The sequence below is a fragment of the Bombus impatiens genome, unplaced genomic scaffold (genome assembly GCF_000188095.3).
Source record: "Bombus impatiens unplaced genomic scaffold, BIMP_2.2 scf_1666, whole genome shotgun sequence".
NCBI classification, from domain to species: domain Eukaryota; kingdom Metazoa; phylum Arthropoda; class Insecta; order Hymenoptera; family Apidae; genus Bombus; species Bombus impatiens.
The window spans coordinates 533,520-549,272 of record NT_178085.1 but is presented as its reverse complement, the minus strand read 5'-3'; the positions used below and the strand labels follow the sequence as shown (position 1 = coordinate 549,272).

At 31.7% G+C, this 15,753-nt stretch overlaps 1 protein-coding gene across 1 annotated transcript; it reads right to left on the bottom strand.

Annotated features, from left to right (window-relative positions):
• Nucleotides 1–683: 683 nt before the first annotated feature.
• On the bottom strand, nucleotides 684–10,388 carry LOC100742237 (UDP-glucuronosyltransferase 2B17-like). Its single transcript, XM_012392796.3, has 4 exons — nucleotides 9,594–10,388; nucleotides 8,426–8,856; nucleotides 3,935–4,154; nucleotides 684–1,885 (listed from the first exon to the last, which is right to left on the bottom strand). The coding sequence occupies exons 1-4, from the start codon at nucleotides 10,211–10,213 to the stop codon at nucleotides 1,603–1,605; spliced, it is 1,554 nt and encodes a 517-aa protein (XP_012248219.1). The 5' UTR covers nucleotides 10,214–10,388; the 3' UTR covers nucleotides 684–1,602.
• Between the last annotated feature and the right edge of the window lie 5,365 nt (nucleotides 10,389–15,753).

Here is a 15,753-nt window from a genome sequence, read left to right as displayed (position 1 = left end):
CACTTTCCTTTTTCATGAATTTGAACTACATTAGCGCACAAGTTTTCTCTTTCTCTTGAAAAACTTATTTCTTGACACTCGCAGTATTTTCTACAAGTACAACTCAGTTCTTTTTGTTTTCAGAGTATCTCAGATAGACAGAGATATATTCTTCTAAAATATTTTTGTTACATATTCTTGTTCTTGTTCTCCTTTTTCAGAATTAATTTCAAAAATCAGTCTCTTTACACTTTGATTAAATTGATTAAGGATATTATTATTATATTATTATGTAATATGTATTATGGGAATAATACGTAGTCACTATCGAGAAACTACAAAATTTTGAGCGAAGGAATAAGATAATAAATATAGATCAACCTTTCACGCAGAAAATTTATGAAATTTGAATAGGTGCATATCAAAAATACACAGGAAGTTTCAATATTTTACAACCTGACTATTATCCTAGAAGAAATGTCTCCCTTAAACATACTTCCGTAAGTTTCTACTTTAGTCAGGCAATTTCGTAAAGCGTTCGGCCAAATATTTTATAAGTAAACGCGAGTTTCAAAGCTTTTAAAAGCATTTTCGATGCATTGTCTCAGTCCTCAGTATTGATGATATTGTAAACTGTAGTGTCTCTTAGGCAAAATACATTGGAAAAAGGATGGTTCGCCATAGGAATTTAACTATTTCGAATGTAAATATTTGGTTTTATTCCTCATTCGTTACTTGATTGCCATATCAAGAAATAATAATTTTAGGAAAAACGAATCGAACTGTTGAAGCAAAAATTGCTTTTTCTATACCAGTAAGTCATCGTCGCAGCAAATGAACAATGTGTATAATACTAGTATCTATTGCTTCAAATCCCATAATACAATATAAATCGGAAATCTATAATAAAATGTTTTCATTTGAAACTTCGTTTCCGAGAAAATCGAGTTTAACAACTTGTCAATTCACGTGAAGTTGGCTAATTCCCGATTGAATACGATCGGACAAAATTGGCAAGTGGTTATTCTACAGACATGAGAAGATAAATCTAAAAAAAATGTGGAATGCAGTTTTTTCATTTGAAATCTCGTTTTCCAGGAAATGAAATTTGAAAATTTATCGAACACACATTGTATCGGGCTAAACACGTCGAAACTCGATTTTTACAAGAACGAAATTTCAAATGAAAAAGTTATATTCCGCATGTTCTTAACGTGTGAATTATATCATTAATTAAGTTCCAGAATTTTTCATGAACTTTTGATTTCTCGTATAAGTTGTACGTTGCCAACAGAACGGCGGAAGTTTTTAGTACAAAGCTGCCGTACGAGGTGTAGGTTTCCAGCCAAACGGCCTCGACGTGAAAGTGTTAAGAACTGTAATTTGCGTCCTGAACAACAATGTTAGATCCCTACTCGACCAGATATTCTCGCCACCACCGTTGTTGTTATAATATAAAGTAGTATAACAAATATTCTTATCTTTTTATATAAAAGCGTGAACAATTATGTTATTGTTAAAAATGAGTAACAAATGTAACAAACTGTACAAATGATTCGAATAAACATTTTTATTTAAAAAATAAATCATTCCTTAGAATCTTGCTCAAGAATAGCAATGTAATTATGATTGTTTCTTATTAATGTCTACTGACACCATTTTTCTTCGACAAAATAATAATTTAAATAATTTATAAACGATCCAAATTGTAAATATAATTGAGATTACCATCGTAGATATGACATCCAACAATAGATATTGATACCATGTTAACTCTACAGCTGCTGTTTTTAAAGAATTTGGTCCATGACGAAGTAAATATTCTATCCAATAAACTCCCTCATCCAATGGCGGTATTGGCCGATCTTTGAACTGCGAAGAAGCTTTTCGTGCCATATCCGTGTAGCTGTGAATTATATTATAATTATTTGTATCTCCCACCCCATATTCCACATAATATTAAAATTGATTAATAACATTTTCAAATATTCAATTGCAAGATGATTCTTATTATATTTCATAATAATTTTATTAATTAAATTTTAATTATTATAGATTTATTATGGATTTATTAAATTTGTTACTTCAGTAAACATTAATTTTAATATATTCTCTAAAATATTTGAAAGTACATTCATATTTCATTAAAAATGCAAATTAATGTTAAGTATCTCAATAATGTGATAAAGAACGTACACATATTTTATCAATAATTGTTCGATAATTATTTTGCAATTAATTGAAGGATTTGTTATGTATTAAATTTGTATGACTCTTGGTTTTGAGATAATACACTTTATATTATTGTTTGCAATATACAAATTCTCTGCATCAGCTGCTAACGTAGCCTTTTATTTTACTCTGCAGCTCTACGTAAAACCCTATGTTTAGCTATGAGATGCAGATTTTCTTATCGCGATTCTCTCCACAAATTTTTTATCTTGTTTATATACGTGTGTAATATACGTATGTAAATTTCACTTGTTAACTGCTCATATATTTTTCAAAACTAATGTAATATTTTAATAACACCTTCTCTATGATAATCCATTAAGTTCAATATTAAGACCAACGATTTAAAGTTTGTAGCTCCTCATTCTCCAATAAAAATTTTTTACGTTTAAAGAAAATGTGAAAGAATCATTATTCAAATGTGCAGTTTCTCATTTCAAGTTTACTCTGAAAACTTTCTTCAAACATTTAAAGCCCCTTTCTCGATCGAAACGAAAGGAAAATTTCATCAAATTTACAAATGTCGAGGATGGCAGCTATGTTAATAAAGAATTGAAAACTAAATAATTTTCAAATTCAGCTTTCAGTACTGACGTCTCTCATTTATTAAACGTTTACTCTACTTAAACGATTCAATACGTCAACAAATGTTTACTCTGTCGACTCGTGTACCAGAAAAAATGATTTGCGTAATTAAAAAACAACATATTAGTTAAAAAGTTCTCAGTATAATTAAAATTGGCAAACTGGAACATTGTTATCCTCGATTTGCACCGAACAATTTCCAATGTTCTTCCAGTTTAAAATATCTCGTACACGGCTAAAACACGTATCGTATGTAATCTAGTACACTAACTTCATTATTGTACTTGATTACCTATCGCGGCAACGATTCAAGTTAACAAGCAAGTTTTCGACTTTGGCTAATTAATCCTATAGATTCATGCTACAATTTTAATAGACCGTTTTTAATAAATTTAATAGATTCACCGACAATGTTCACGGTTGCGCCGATAAAATTTCAAACCGTTTAGATCTGCGATGTTCACCGACGAAGACGTTTACACTTGGGAGTAATTGTAATCGTTAACAATGATTTGTAGCAGGACGGGCGATTAATGGGGGAGGCAGCGAGGGGAGTTTGCAGTAATTAATGTACGATCGATTCGAAAATCGACGATGAAATTCAGTACGCGTGGCCCGTTTATCGGGAGGCGATTGCTATCTGCCAAATGCATACCACCGATACAATTGTAATGCAGAAACGTTCCTCCGATGTTACCCTCATCTGTACGGGCGAGAACGTTTAACCGATGTTTACAATTTCCAGATGATGAAGAGTATCTGTGCACCGAACACCATACGCCATCTGTGTTTCTTGGAATTTTGGTATAGTTTCTTGGAAAATGAAATTTTTGAAATTTCATTGAAGAAGGAGTTACTAAAAGTCTCTTCTTTGTAAAAGGTATTGCTAAATATAAATATCTTCGATTATCTCGTAAGTGTCATAATATACTTAATTGAAATATTTTTAAATAGTTTGTAGAATTTTGTTCAATTGTGCGCATATAGTCATAAAGGAAAATATGTTATGTCTATAGATAGCTGATGAAGTAGAGCTAGCGGGAAAATCTCTTTGACGTTCTTTCTCTCACTTGATTCTTCGATTCGCTACCCGAACTATGAAATTTCCATTTGCACGAAGAACGAAGATTCTGATTACCTCTTGTTCACGAGCAGTTCGTTCAAAGCGTTCGATACTGGCGCGTATGAAAGTTGACGGTAATCCAGCTTCAGAGCCAACCCCTTTTTCACGAAGTAGGCCATGTTCAAGTGCTGATCTCCAAACAGGGGTATACCGAGAATCGGTACCCCGCAATAAACTGCCTCTTGAGCCCCTAGCAATCCGCCGTGTGTAATAAATAGCCGCACATTCGGGTGACCTGGTAATTTTCAAACCAATAAAGTTAAACCTTTTGTGATATTTTTTCTTTTCTTTTTTTTTTTCTCGTGAAGCGATCCCGTGAAAATAATAAATGTTAGGTTCAATAATAAGAATATATTGTATGGGATGATTTACACATTCTAGGGAGCTATAATGCACATAAAAGTTCGATTTCATAAATACACATTACTTAGTAATCTGTATTCTTAAGTTACATCTTTATTCTTTCGCATCGCTAATAATTTACACCAAGCGATTGTTGCAACTAGGAATAATAGAAAAAACAAAAAGAATAAAAAACTTATTCAAAAAGACGGCATTGATTACATAATTAAACAAATATTATTCTTCCAGTTGAATAGTTATAGTTTCACATGTGTATATGCCTACATATATTCACAAAAAGACATAACGCCGAAGAAATTTCAATTGAAATGAAAAAATATTTTAGGGAAGCTTCATTGAAATACTCCGGGAGATCGCAAGGCAAGGATTTGAGGGAATAATGTACCAAGAAATTGAATAATGAACAAATTTGTCAATAACGCTTCGAATCTCGTTTGTGCGTCTAAATCAATTACTTGAACAGCGATCGTTTGCATACAAAGCGATCTGATTGCTAACAGCATACGAAATGGGACATACAGGTAACGTATGTGGAAATTTGGATCCATCCCAAGATTTAACCTAGACCTAGCCTAAATTTAAGCCTGTCCTAATTCACACATTATTCTCCTAGACCTATAACTTGCTCTTTATTTACGACGTACTAAATCCGTGAATTGTACAGAATTCTATAACGCTCTGAACGTGACACGTATGTCAAATCATACGATATCGCGGTATTAAAATACAGCGCTACCTCGACAAACTTTAATAATGGCTCATACAAACAGATTTTATTCGAAACAAAATAGCTGAGCGAACTGCGACCAAAGGAAATTATGTACCGGTTGTCAGTAACGTGATTTAGAAATTTTCACAGCTTAACACTCCTTTCACGAATAATAATTAAAGACAGCAAGGTGTTACAAGGTAGATCTGGTTTTTGGGGAATTGAAAATCGTGGCGAATATTTCTGGTCGTTTTTCATTATCTATTTTCATATTCATTAAATCAAATGAGATTTTGCAATTTATTTTACATGTTATTTTATCATATATATATTTATTTTAGTAAAAGAAAAAGCATTGTAAATATTGAATAAATATGAAACGTGATACACAGAGAAATATAAAAATGATCGATAATAAAAGTAAAATTGAAGTTAATTTGAAAAATTATATGGCTCGCATATTATCGTACATCAGAAATGAGTTTTATATGGTGTAAAATATATCTAGAAATGTATCTTATTTTTCATATTCTTTAGATGTTCTATTCACTTTAGATGTTATATTCATTTAGTTCGTTGATGTACGATCGGAATATTATTGGAGTACTTCTTATAAATTTTCATCTTTCTGTTAACAATAGCAAACATTACACAATCGCGGCTCATTATATATCTATATAAACTACAATTCAAAACATTGATTTGCTCTCCTTTTAAAGGTCCACTTCTTCCGTATTGAACAAACTAATTTTCGGCAGGCAATCTCAGAGGAAAGAAAGTTTCGAGTTGCTTTTTGAGGCTTGTTGCTCGACAATAGTGATGCACTTAACCTTATTTTCCAAAGTTCGAGGATTAATTTACGTCTGCATAAGGCACGCTTGCATATCTTTTTTCTAAAGCATTTTTTCCTTAATATAATCTGGAAAAATATCAAAAAAAGTGTTCTGTGTGAAAAATAAAAAATTGCTATTCATTTTGTAGTATAGAAAAAATGTACAAGTTAAATACTTATAACTTAAACATAGTACTATGAATGTCTTATTAAATGCAAATATTTTATTTCCAGGAATAAATACATATACGTATTTAGCAGTGCAGCTCTATTGATGTCTAAAATATTCAATTCATGAATTAGTATGCAGTCGCTTTCAAAGGTATTCATTAATTTTTCAAAATTTATATGCTTTATGACTTTTTTCTACTCTTTCGCCGGTTCAAAAATTCTGTTGAATAATTCAACGAACTCACATCGTATTTTCTACCATTCTGTTTTCAGTATTTTATAAAACTGATTTCTACTTTACGTTTCCTTTTCACCTTTGGTTCGATATAAATCCCATATGTATTTTAGAATATTTAGGTCAGGGTTTTATGTATTGTAGCATTTTTGATATTTCGACAGCCAGAAAGAATCAAAAATAATGGAAAATTAGTAATCGAGGAAAGAGCATTTAAAGATTAGTCAAGTAGAGATACACGTGTTTTTGACTGATAACGAACTGATATCAATTTTTAGAAGTATCTATAAATTGAAAAAATCCAATTCTTCTGTACTATTTCTATGTATGCTTCATGTTTTACTGAAGTATACTAAACTGTACTAAAGATCTAGGTTTCTAAGCGTTGCTTAAAAAGTAGCTTAAACAAGTTTAAAATTTTCACGAGCATAAATTGAAAGATATCACTTTTCCATTAGAAGATAACAGCTATGTACTTCCTTTTGGGGATTCATCTTATTTAATGTTTCCTTAGGACATTTAAAACGACAGAGGTACAGAAACTTGAGGTAGGTTAAACGCTATATAGATAGCGTTGAATATCATATTATAAAATAAACTACAATTATATCTGACTACACAAAACTGGATTATTGGCAACAAATGGGACGTAGATAGTATATGTAGATAATGTGTATAAAAGGTGCTCGATATTCGGGCAAATTGATCTATAAATTATTTAACGTTAATGCATACTTTAAATCAGTTTTATTCGATTTCAGGGTTCAATATCCGGAATCATAAATGGAGTTGTCGATTGTATGAGAGAATGTACTGTTGTCCTATTGATACGAATACAGATACGCGAAACAGATTATTGGTACGAACCAGGAGGTCAAGGGAAAAATCGAAACCTTTGAATTATTTGAAATTCAACTACTCGTTGTAACTGAGGATACGCAAAACAAAAATAAATTTTTTCATTTAATTTCACGATAAAAATATAATCTCAAAAGTATTCTTATTCAACGCGCAAAAAATATAAAATCAATGCGCCTAAATTATTAAACTTAAAAGTATACGTATGTTTATTTATATCTTTCAGCTTCCTCGTACAAAACATGTTATATATTAATAAAAATATATTAAAAATAATATATTTTTTGATGTCACTGTAAAAATGAACATTAAATATTGTACGATTATGAATTACTCTAAGTTATTATTACTAATCCTATTGATTAATGACTATTATTACTTATTATTATTATTAATTAATGATAATAAATGTAAACTATAAGAGAATGATAAACACGATATCTTATATTAAGCAATATATTCTACATTACTATTCTAATACTATCTTCTATATATTTAATGAAAAGGTAATGATAATTTGGTCAGCTTCTACGCCAATACATCTCCTTTCTTTAAGATAATAGATTTTTTGTCAGTATAATAAACGTTAATAATTACTAAAGAAATAATTACTTCCATTAATTTACATTCAAGCTTTCCTCTTTCTTTGATTTATATTCCCTTTTTTCTTTCAATTTTAGGAAAAATATTTCATACGTCACTATATGTAGTTATATGCAGAAAACGTGATGCGATACTTCTAGGCTGCAAATTTACGCACAAATGAAATTTATGTATCTTTGATCGGTGCATCCAACAAATATTTTAAATCGTTTTTGTTCTAACGACCCTTCGTAGAAACTTTATTCCTAGCTTTCTAGCGACTAGATTTACTCTTACTAAACTTATCTTTTCACAAAAAGAATTAGGTAATCAGATCTTTCTTGCGTTACAATTAACTGCTACAGTTTGTATTTTCACACTGTCTATTGCTTATTTAAGTATCATTAAAGGTACTGACTAGACTAATATTAAAATGGGTACATAGCATAAATATTACTAGAATATGTTCGTCGTTCAGAATTTTACTATATACTTTTACTCCACCATAACGTACTTCTTTCTACATACTTTTTTCTTCCAACATAACATACCTCTGTTCAGTCGATCAACATTTTGCTCATAAATGTACAGATCGAAAACCCGAGCCGAGAACACGAGAAAGTTACGGAACCTTCGACACGGAAAGCAGCAAAAACCACGCATAAAAGCATTCGCAGGTTTTTTATGGCCACCATAGGATAATATTCTCTCGATGCTTAAACTTTCCGGTACTAGTAAAGAAGGATATATACGTACACAATATGGAGAGCTGGGGCGCCCATTCGATGCACTTAACGTTCTTGGGCAGCGTGGGCATTTTCCCTCCGGTGCACTTCCATAGTATTTGCTGCGGTACTTGCTCGAATGCTCTGTAAAAAGCTGCTAACGCCTGCTCCGACATGGTGGACGAGTCTATTTGCGATCCTAGACTAAAGTAAATAACACCGTTTTTGCTGTGCGAGTCAAGAAAATTCTGAAGATCTGCCGGCAACGATGGTGGATTTGATGACAGTATGTGAATACCACCCAGTTCCTTGAATCCTGGCGCCAAGGCTCGCGGAGTGCTAACTGCTGCATGTCCGTTTGTTAATACCAATGATATTCTCGATCTTAGAGTGTCAAAGTCGGGCAGATCGTCACCGAAATGTCTTTTGGCAATTTCGTGACCTGGCTTATCTGATAAGTATCTGTAACAGAATTGGAAGTGTCGAGTATTGACACAGCGGATTCCACGTGAAGTAGATACTCGGATAAGGAATTAAATTAGAAAATCTGGAAGTACTTTGTTTAACGTTCCGGCACGAACAGCATTGGCTACTTCGATTAGAAGATTTATGAAACTTGTTACCCTTTACTCCGTCTGAATAATTACTTATTGCATAAATAAAACTACGATTGCAATATTACAGAGAATTCGTAAAAACAAATGTACAAAATACTATGTTTCATTGAAAGAAGATCATCCATTGGAAGACGACCATGTATACAAGTTTGTGTTACATCTTATAAAATAGGCATTCTGATTTAAGTAGTTATAACTTATCATAATATATTTACTTCACAATATGTGAAGCAACAATAAAATACTTGTTACCAATCATGGCATAAAAATTAATTAATCAACGCACCAATTCCGCAGTGAAACTTTTTAACGCTTTATTTTAACAAAAATCATTTTGCCATCAGTGTGTATACAAAATTATACTTATGTTAAATTCTTGAAAACAAACGAAGCTTATAAATGTCTCATTTCACTTAATTCAATACTACGTATCATCTCTGAACATAATAATCTAGTTTAACATAATTCAACTGCTGATTTCTATATATTTATGGGAAATTTGTAGGTGCAAATGAATTTGTATAATATTTTACAACGATTCTACAATAGTAAACACGATACAGTAGTATTAATTCGCTTCACCTGTATGCAGATTTGGTGACTAGAAAATCCACAAAGTTAATGGATCTCTCAAAGAAATTCATCTGATCCGTTAAACCGTTCATCCAGTTCGGGATATAGCTAGGGATTTCAGGATTCCTCATAATCTCGTTCGTCCATGGTAGAATGGCGCTACTAGTAGCTCCAACTGCAAGCGGTATGTTCAAAGTATGAACGATACCAAGAAAACAATCAGTGGCAAAGAGCTCGATGATGCAAACGTCAAACTTTTCCTTCGATCGCAGAAGCTTCTTCAACGCCGGATGATTGAGCACAGGATCGCACGATGGTGCACCATGACTAAGCACTCCCCTAAGTACTTCCCATTTAAATGTTTTAAAAGAGTTTGACACTGTCTTGGTGCCAACCAAACTTGGTAGACTCGAACTTATATCAATATCTGTAAAATTAGGCAAAGGCGTTTTCTGAGGGAAAAAGTTCACTGACACCACCTGATGACCATTTTCAGCAAGTTTCTTCAACAATGGCTCGAACACGATGTAGTGACTTTTTGCTTGATGCGGAAATAACACCAAAATTCTTGCACCATTAACACTGAATATTACACAACTAATCACTGATAGTAGAAACTGGAAATTCATTATAACGGCAAATGAATAGAGAGAGAAGTTTGACTTTAATGTACAAGAAGAAAGAAATTATTCTCAAAAACTATACATGGGGATAAGGTTGAACATTGCAATACAGTCACTGTGAGGATAGAAGTTCGAACGATACGAATGGAATGACCAAGAAACAGTAATGACAAAACGATAAGTGGCAGTGTCGATATGAAATAAACTGTGGCAGTGTAGTTAGTCAAGGTTGTTTCCATATCTACGCACATTTATTATCTTTTTATCGTTGGCATGATACAAATTTGTATATACTTAAAATTTCTACGAAGACACAGGACTATCAAATGCTTGTTGAATTTTGATCTAGAAAATTGTTTACATGTCTACTGTTACGAATTTTTTCTTTGGACAATCTTGCGTAAAAAATATTTTAATTAAATTTCCATAATTCCATAATAATAGGATGTATAGGAAAAAAGATTAGAAACACTTGATATATTGATATATCTGCATATTAGAGAGAAATAATTAAAAAATTTGTTATTCAGTTTAATTTCATTTCACCTTAATTAATCCTAAATATTTAATATGTATTTTTATTTGCCTGTGAAATTTTCTGACAAAAGATTTAGCACAAATAGAACATATTTGTTAATACGGAATCGACATTAGATGAATAAATAAAGATATCTAAGTATTTCCATATAAATATGATTAACAATTGCCGATTCACCGATAACGCCGATTCACAACTTCTTAACTACTTTACAAGGACTCACTGACAACCGTCGAACATTCCTCTCAACAATTTGCTTATAATTATCGAGAAACTTTCTCTAAGCCAACCATGCCACACTTTTAAAGAATTGACACACACAACACACATTCTTGCTACGTGCTATAGAGCCAATATTTATATATGGCGCCATGCATTTCAGTCTTCAAGTGTATTCTCAGCATCGCTTCTCATTCGCAGCAAAAGTTATTTCCTCTTCAGTTTTAGCCCGGAGAGCTTAGATTTTAATACCTATTTCTAAATTTCGTTTTATTAAATAGAAACATCGTAGAAAAATGAATAAATGAAAAATTTATGATTTTTCTCGTTTAAAAATTTTAGAAATTATGTGTATATTATTTTGTGAATTATCTATTTAATCATTGATTAATTGTTTCGTTTCACCGACGAGGGAAAAACTAGAAATACAACCATCGGATATTTCCTCGTGAGCAGGATTAAAGTGGTTCATTATTAAGAAATGCGCCGGGGAATAAGAATAGTACGGTCTAGGGATTGAAAAGGAGGGAATTGGAAGGAAAGCGGGGTAGGAAAGAATCCACCTTTTGTGCCGTCCATTCTCGCACTCAATTCGATTGAAAAATATGCCAATTGTAAATCGTCGAATGCAATATTGATCGGAGAATTTCTTCGGTGGATTCTAAATGACTTTGCGTTGCGGTTGTGTCAATGGACTAGATTAATTAAATTAGCGTTGCTATTTGGGATTAAGCGTGATGATTTTCGCACGTTTAAAACATATAAAAAGTTCTACACAATTTGTAAGAGTACAATATACATATAATATATGTCTTCTAAAACATGAAGTGTAAAGTAGAACGAAAAATTATACTAAACCATGTAAAATAAATGGTACAGCACAATTCCTGAGATTAACAACTGAAATTTAAACAAAAGACGTGACAAACATCTCTCTATATATATGTATATTCATTAGTATTATTTCGGATTTGTTGATATAGTTTAATTGGTGTTGATATAAGTTGTTAAAACAAACAATTTACATTTGTATCACTGAAGCTTTGATCAACAAGGTAATAATAATCACATCATTATCGTTATGTAAATAGAACTCCAATTTCATTATGTCGCAATCAAAAGTAGTTATTATTTTAGGTACATATTTTTAGTGGAAATGTTCATACGTTGCGTGATAATAGATTTATCACATTTATCAAATTTTATAAAACCATCTATTTACGTGCTTATATTGCGTGAAGATTATCTAAGCATGTAATTGCATACATTGAATCTATCGATACAAATTTCCATATATGTTGCATATCATATCAGTCAAAGATCTATGTATCTGACGTAATATCTTCATTCTATACTGCAAATATTTGAATTTCCAAAGCACAAAATTTGCATTCCCATTTAAAGAATCAAAGATGTCCTCTGGAATTTCGAAAAATGTAATACAAAGGCAAAAATCGAATAGCATATTGACGATAATAAGTGACCTTCTTCGAACCAAATAATATTCATCCGAGCCAATTTCTGCTATAGCTGTATGTTGTATACTGACGAAATATATCTATACATATATACTTATTTATTTTCGTCACACCATTTTAATTATATAACTATCTATACATATATGACATATTCAATTACGCATTACAGGTCGATAATTTCAATGTGGGATCGTAACAGAACGTTGAATATGTTTCTAAGCAACCAGAATGTGGTTAAAGGAGAGGCACGTAACAATTCTATTCTCTGCAAAATGACATTGCACTTCAAATGACGTCAGCATAGTTGAATCAGTCCTGAGTATCCTTGTCTTTGTCTTCCTGCAAGCTTCGAAATCACTTCAATGCGAACTACTACTTGGAAATTCAGTTGTATTGTTTGTAAATTCTATCTAATCCAGAAATTGAAAATTCAGTAGCAAGAAATATCTAAAATACACGAAGTTCTTGATTACTGAGAATGATATTCGGATTGAAACGTAATCTGTGAAAAGATCTAATAGTAAAATATTCTGTTGTTTCAATTTCTTACAGGTCTTAATAATTTAAGCACGAGGAATTGAGTTTATCGAGAAATAAGAAATTATTGAAACTTAGAAAACCAGCCAAGAATTTTCCATAAGAATTAAAAACTATAATTGTAAATAGAATGTGGTTTTGTATGCAGGTATTTTGTAAATCTAATTAAATGAATGGAATTTAAATAGCGATTTTTTTCGTCCATTAAATCTGTAATGAATTCTTTCCTTTGAATTTACATTGTACTGTATCTTAAAATTTTCTATAAATGTATGAATATCCACAATGTAATTATAAAATATTTCGTTAAATTTACTGTTATCATAAAACTATTAATATCACAGAGCTCGTAAAAACTGCAAACCTTAGTTCAGAAGAAAATTCTTCCATCTCTGGCTGGCTACGATGTTATCTTTGTACTTTAAAGGAAGAAAAATATCAGTGTCTTCCAGCAACCGCCAGTTCCAAAACCTGGAATACAACTATCCTCGGAACGTGCACTGTCTTAGCAGCAAAGTTTGTAAAAACGAGCAGTCAAAAAAGAGCTGCGTCAAAGTTTCTTCCCACATTCATTGCATAAAGTTCTTTTTCTAAATTATTTTATATAACAACTTCTTTCTTGTTGTATCAAGATCAGAATAAAAAGGAAAAACATAAAATGTTATTACTATTTTCTTGGTATTTAACATCATCTAAAACAGTTTAAAAAACTTGAACGATATTTATAGACCTACTACAATTTGATATGAAAGTAAGTAAAACTTTATAGAATGAAATAATAATTTATTTAAATGACAACATGATTAACAATGAAATGGAAATATAAGATGTTTCATCGAATATACATCGTTCAAAAATAAAACAACCAACTGTAAAGAAGTTTCTCGTTATCAATACAATATGAAAAACTCTAAATATGTATCTTCTAAAAATGAGAAATGTAGAAATGAATAAAACAATTAAATAGATGGTTCTCATTATCAATGAAATATTACTAACGAAAAGAAAATGAATTATTTTATACGCGTCAAAACTGAGTGGTACTAGAATTAATCAAGCACCAGAAAAAAATGCAAAAAGAACATCTCGTTACCAGACGAGATGCAATACTGAAAAAGATAAAATTTAGTAGATGATGTTCAGTGTAACCATAAAAGAGTCATTAACCTTTTCAATGCAAGGTCCATAAAAATAAATCGCCCGCAAAATCAGGGAAAGATTTATTTAAATTTTACAGACTGTAACCGATTATCGAAGATCTTAAAATATTTAACTATACGTCAATAACGTTTCTCCTGAAAATTCATTCGAGAAATGAGATGAAGGATTATCCAATAACGACTAAATTGCATTATACGAGAGCAATATTCATAAAAACGGGGACGAAAGTTCTAGCAGAAGCTACGACCGCTGATACATACATACGCAATTCCGCAAAAGCTACACTATCGTCCATAACTATGTACTATTTGGATACCTGTTGAAATTCGTCCAGAAAATTAATATCTTTATTAAATATTCAAAGTTATGATTTAAGAAGGTTCTTGAACTGTTAATTCCTTACGTTTTACCGTAACTGGCATTCAATGCTCTGCTAAATTTAAACGCAAACAAGAAACACATTACATCATCGTTATATCAGAAATATGGTATAAGTCACCAAAATGAAAATTGTGTACACAACACATGATAAAGTGGATAGATATATGACAGCTATACCTATTGTGAATCCGAAGAATTTGATGATTTTCAATATTATCGTCGATACTCTCAATCAAGGACAATATCCTATAGTGCATATACTCGGTTTTAACTATGGATCCAAATCAGAAAAAGAAGAAATTTTGCATTCACGTTTACAATATTGATTGTACAATTTCCATCACAAATAAAAAATCGAGAAAAAGGGAAGGAGAGAGAGTGTGTTTGTGTAGATATATAATCTTAAGCATTTCCTACAGTGCACATATTATTATCCATACTTACGAACGATGGTGCATATAAAGGGTCACACGATCCACTTCGTTCGTTGGCCGCGTCTTAAATCAGCCCACGAAATTAAATGGAATCGCCCTGGTAATTGCTCCCTCTTATTCCGTACTTTAATTAGTCGTCGACGATATCGTGAAACTTTGCTGCAACGGGTGGTGCGAGAACCCGGGAAGACAAGGGGCATAACATTCTTCTTACAGGCTAGCGCTTGAAATTCAGATAAGAAAAGCTTTATCGTCATCTTCCCTTGTCGCCGCATCTTACCTTCGTTTCGCTGCCTTTGCCAGTAACTGCTATGCATTGCTCTTTTGTCATTGATTTTTGACCAGCTGCATTGCACGGCCGTTCAATGCTTTATTACGCTCGTACACGTTTTGCGTGGCTCACAATGATTACAAATTCCTGTTTTCCTCGCTGAATGAGGTAACCCGAAGGATCTGAAAACTTAAATCCTGCTTAAAACGAAGAAATTACAAACAGGAGGATAAAATAAGTAATAGAACGTGGTGTGTTTAACTTCGAATGGTTTAGTATTGTGATATTTAATTAAATTTATTCATTTCTACACTTAATTGAAGTTGTAATATTGGTAGTAATTTGGTTGTCTTTATATAATCGTAAGAAAATTTGTTGCAGCCCGAAAATATTTCCTGGCTTAAAATTTATATATAAACTAAAAGGAATACAAATAGGATAAATAAGTCCTGCAATTAATTGTTTTTGCGGATTTAATGAAATAAACTAATGTTTAAAACAAGTTTGTACTTACAAGTCTTATCTAC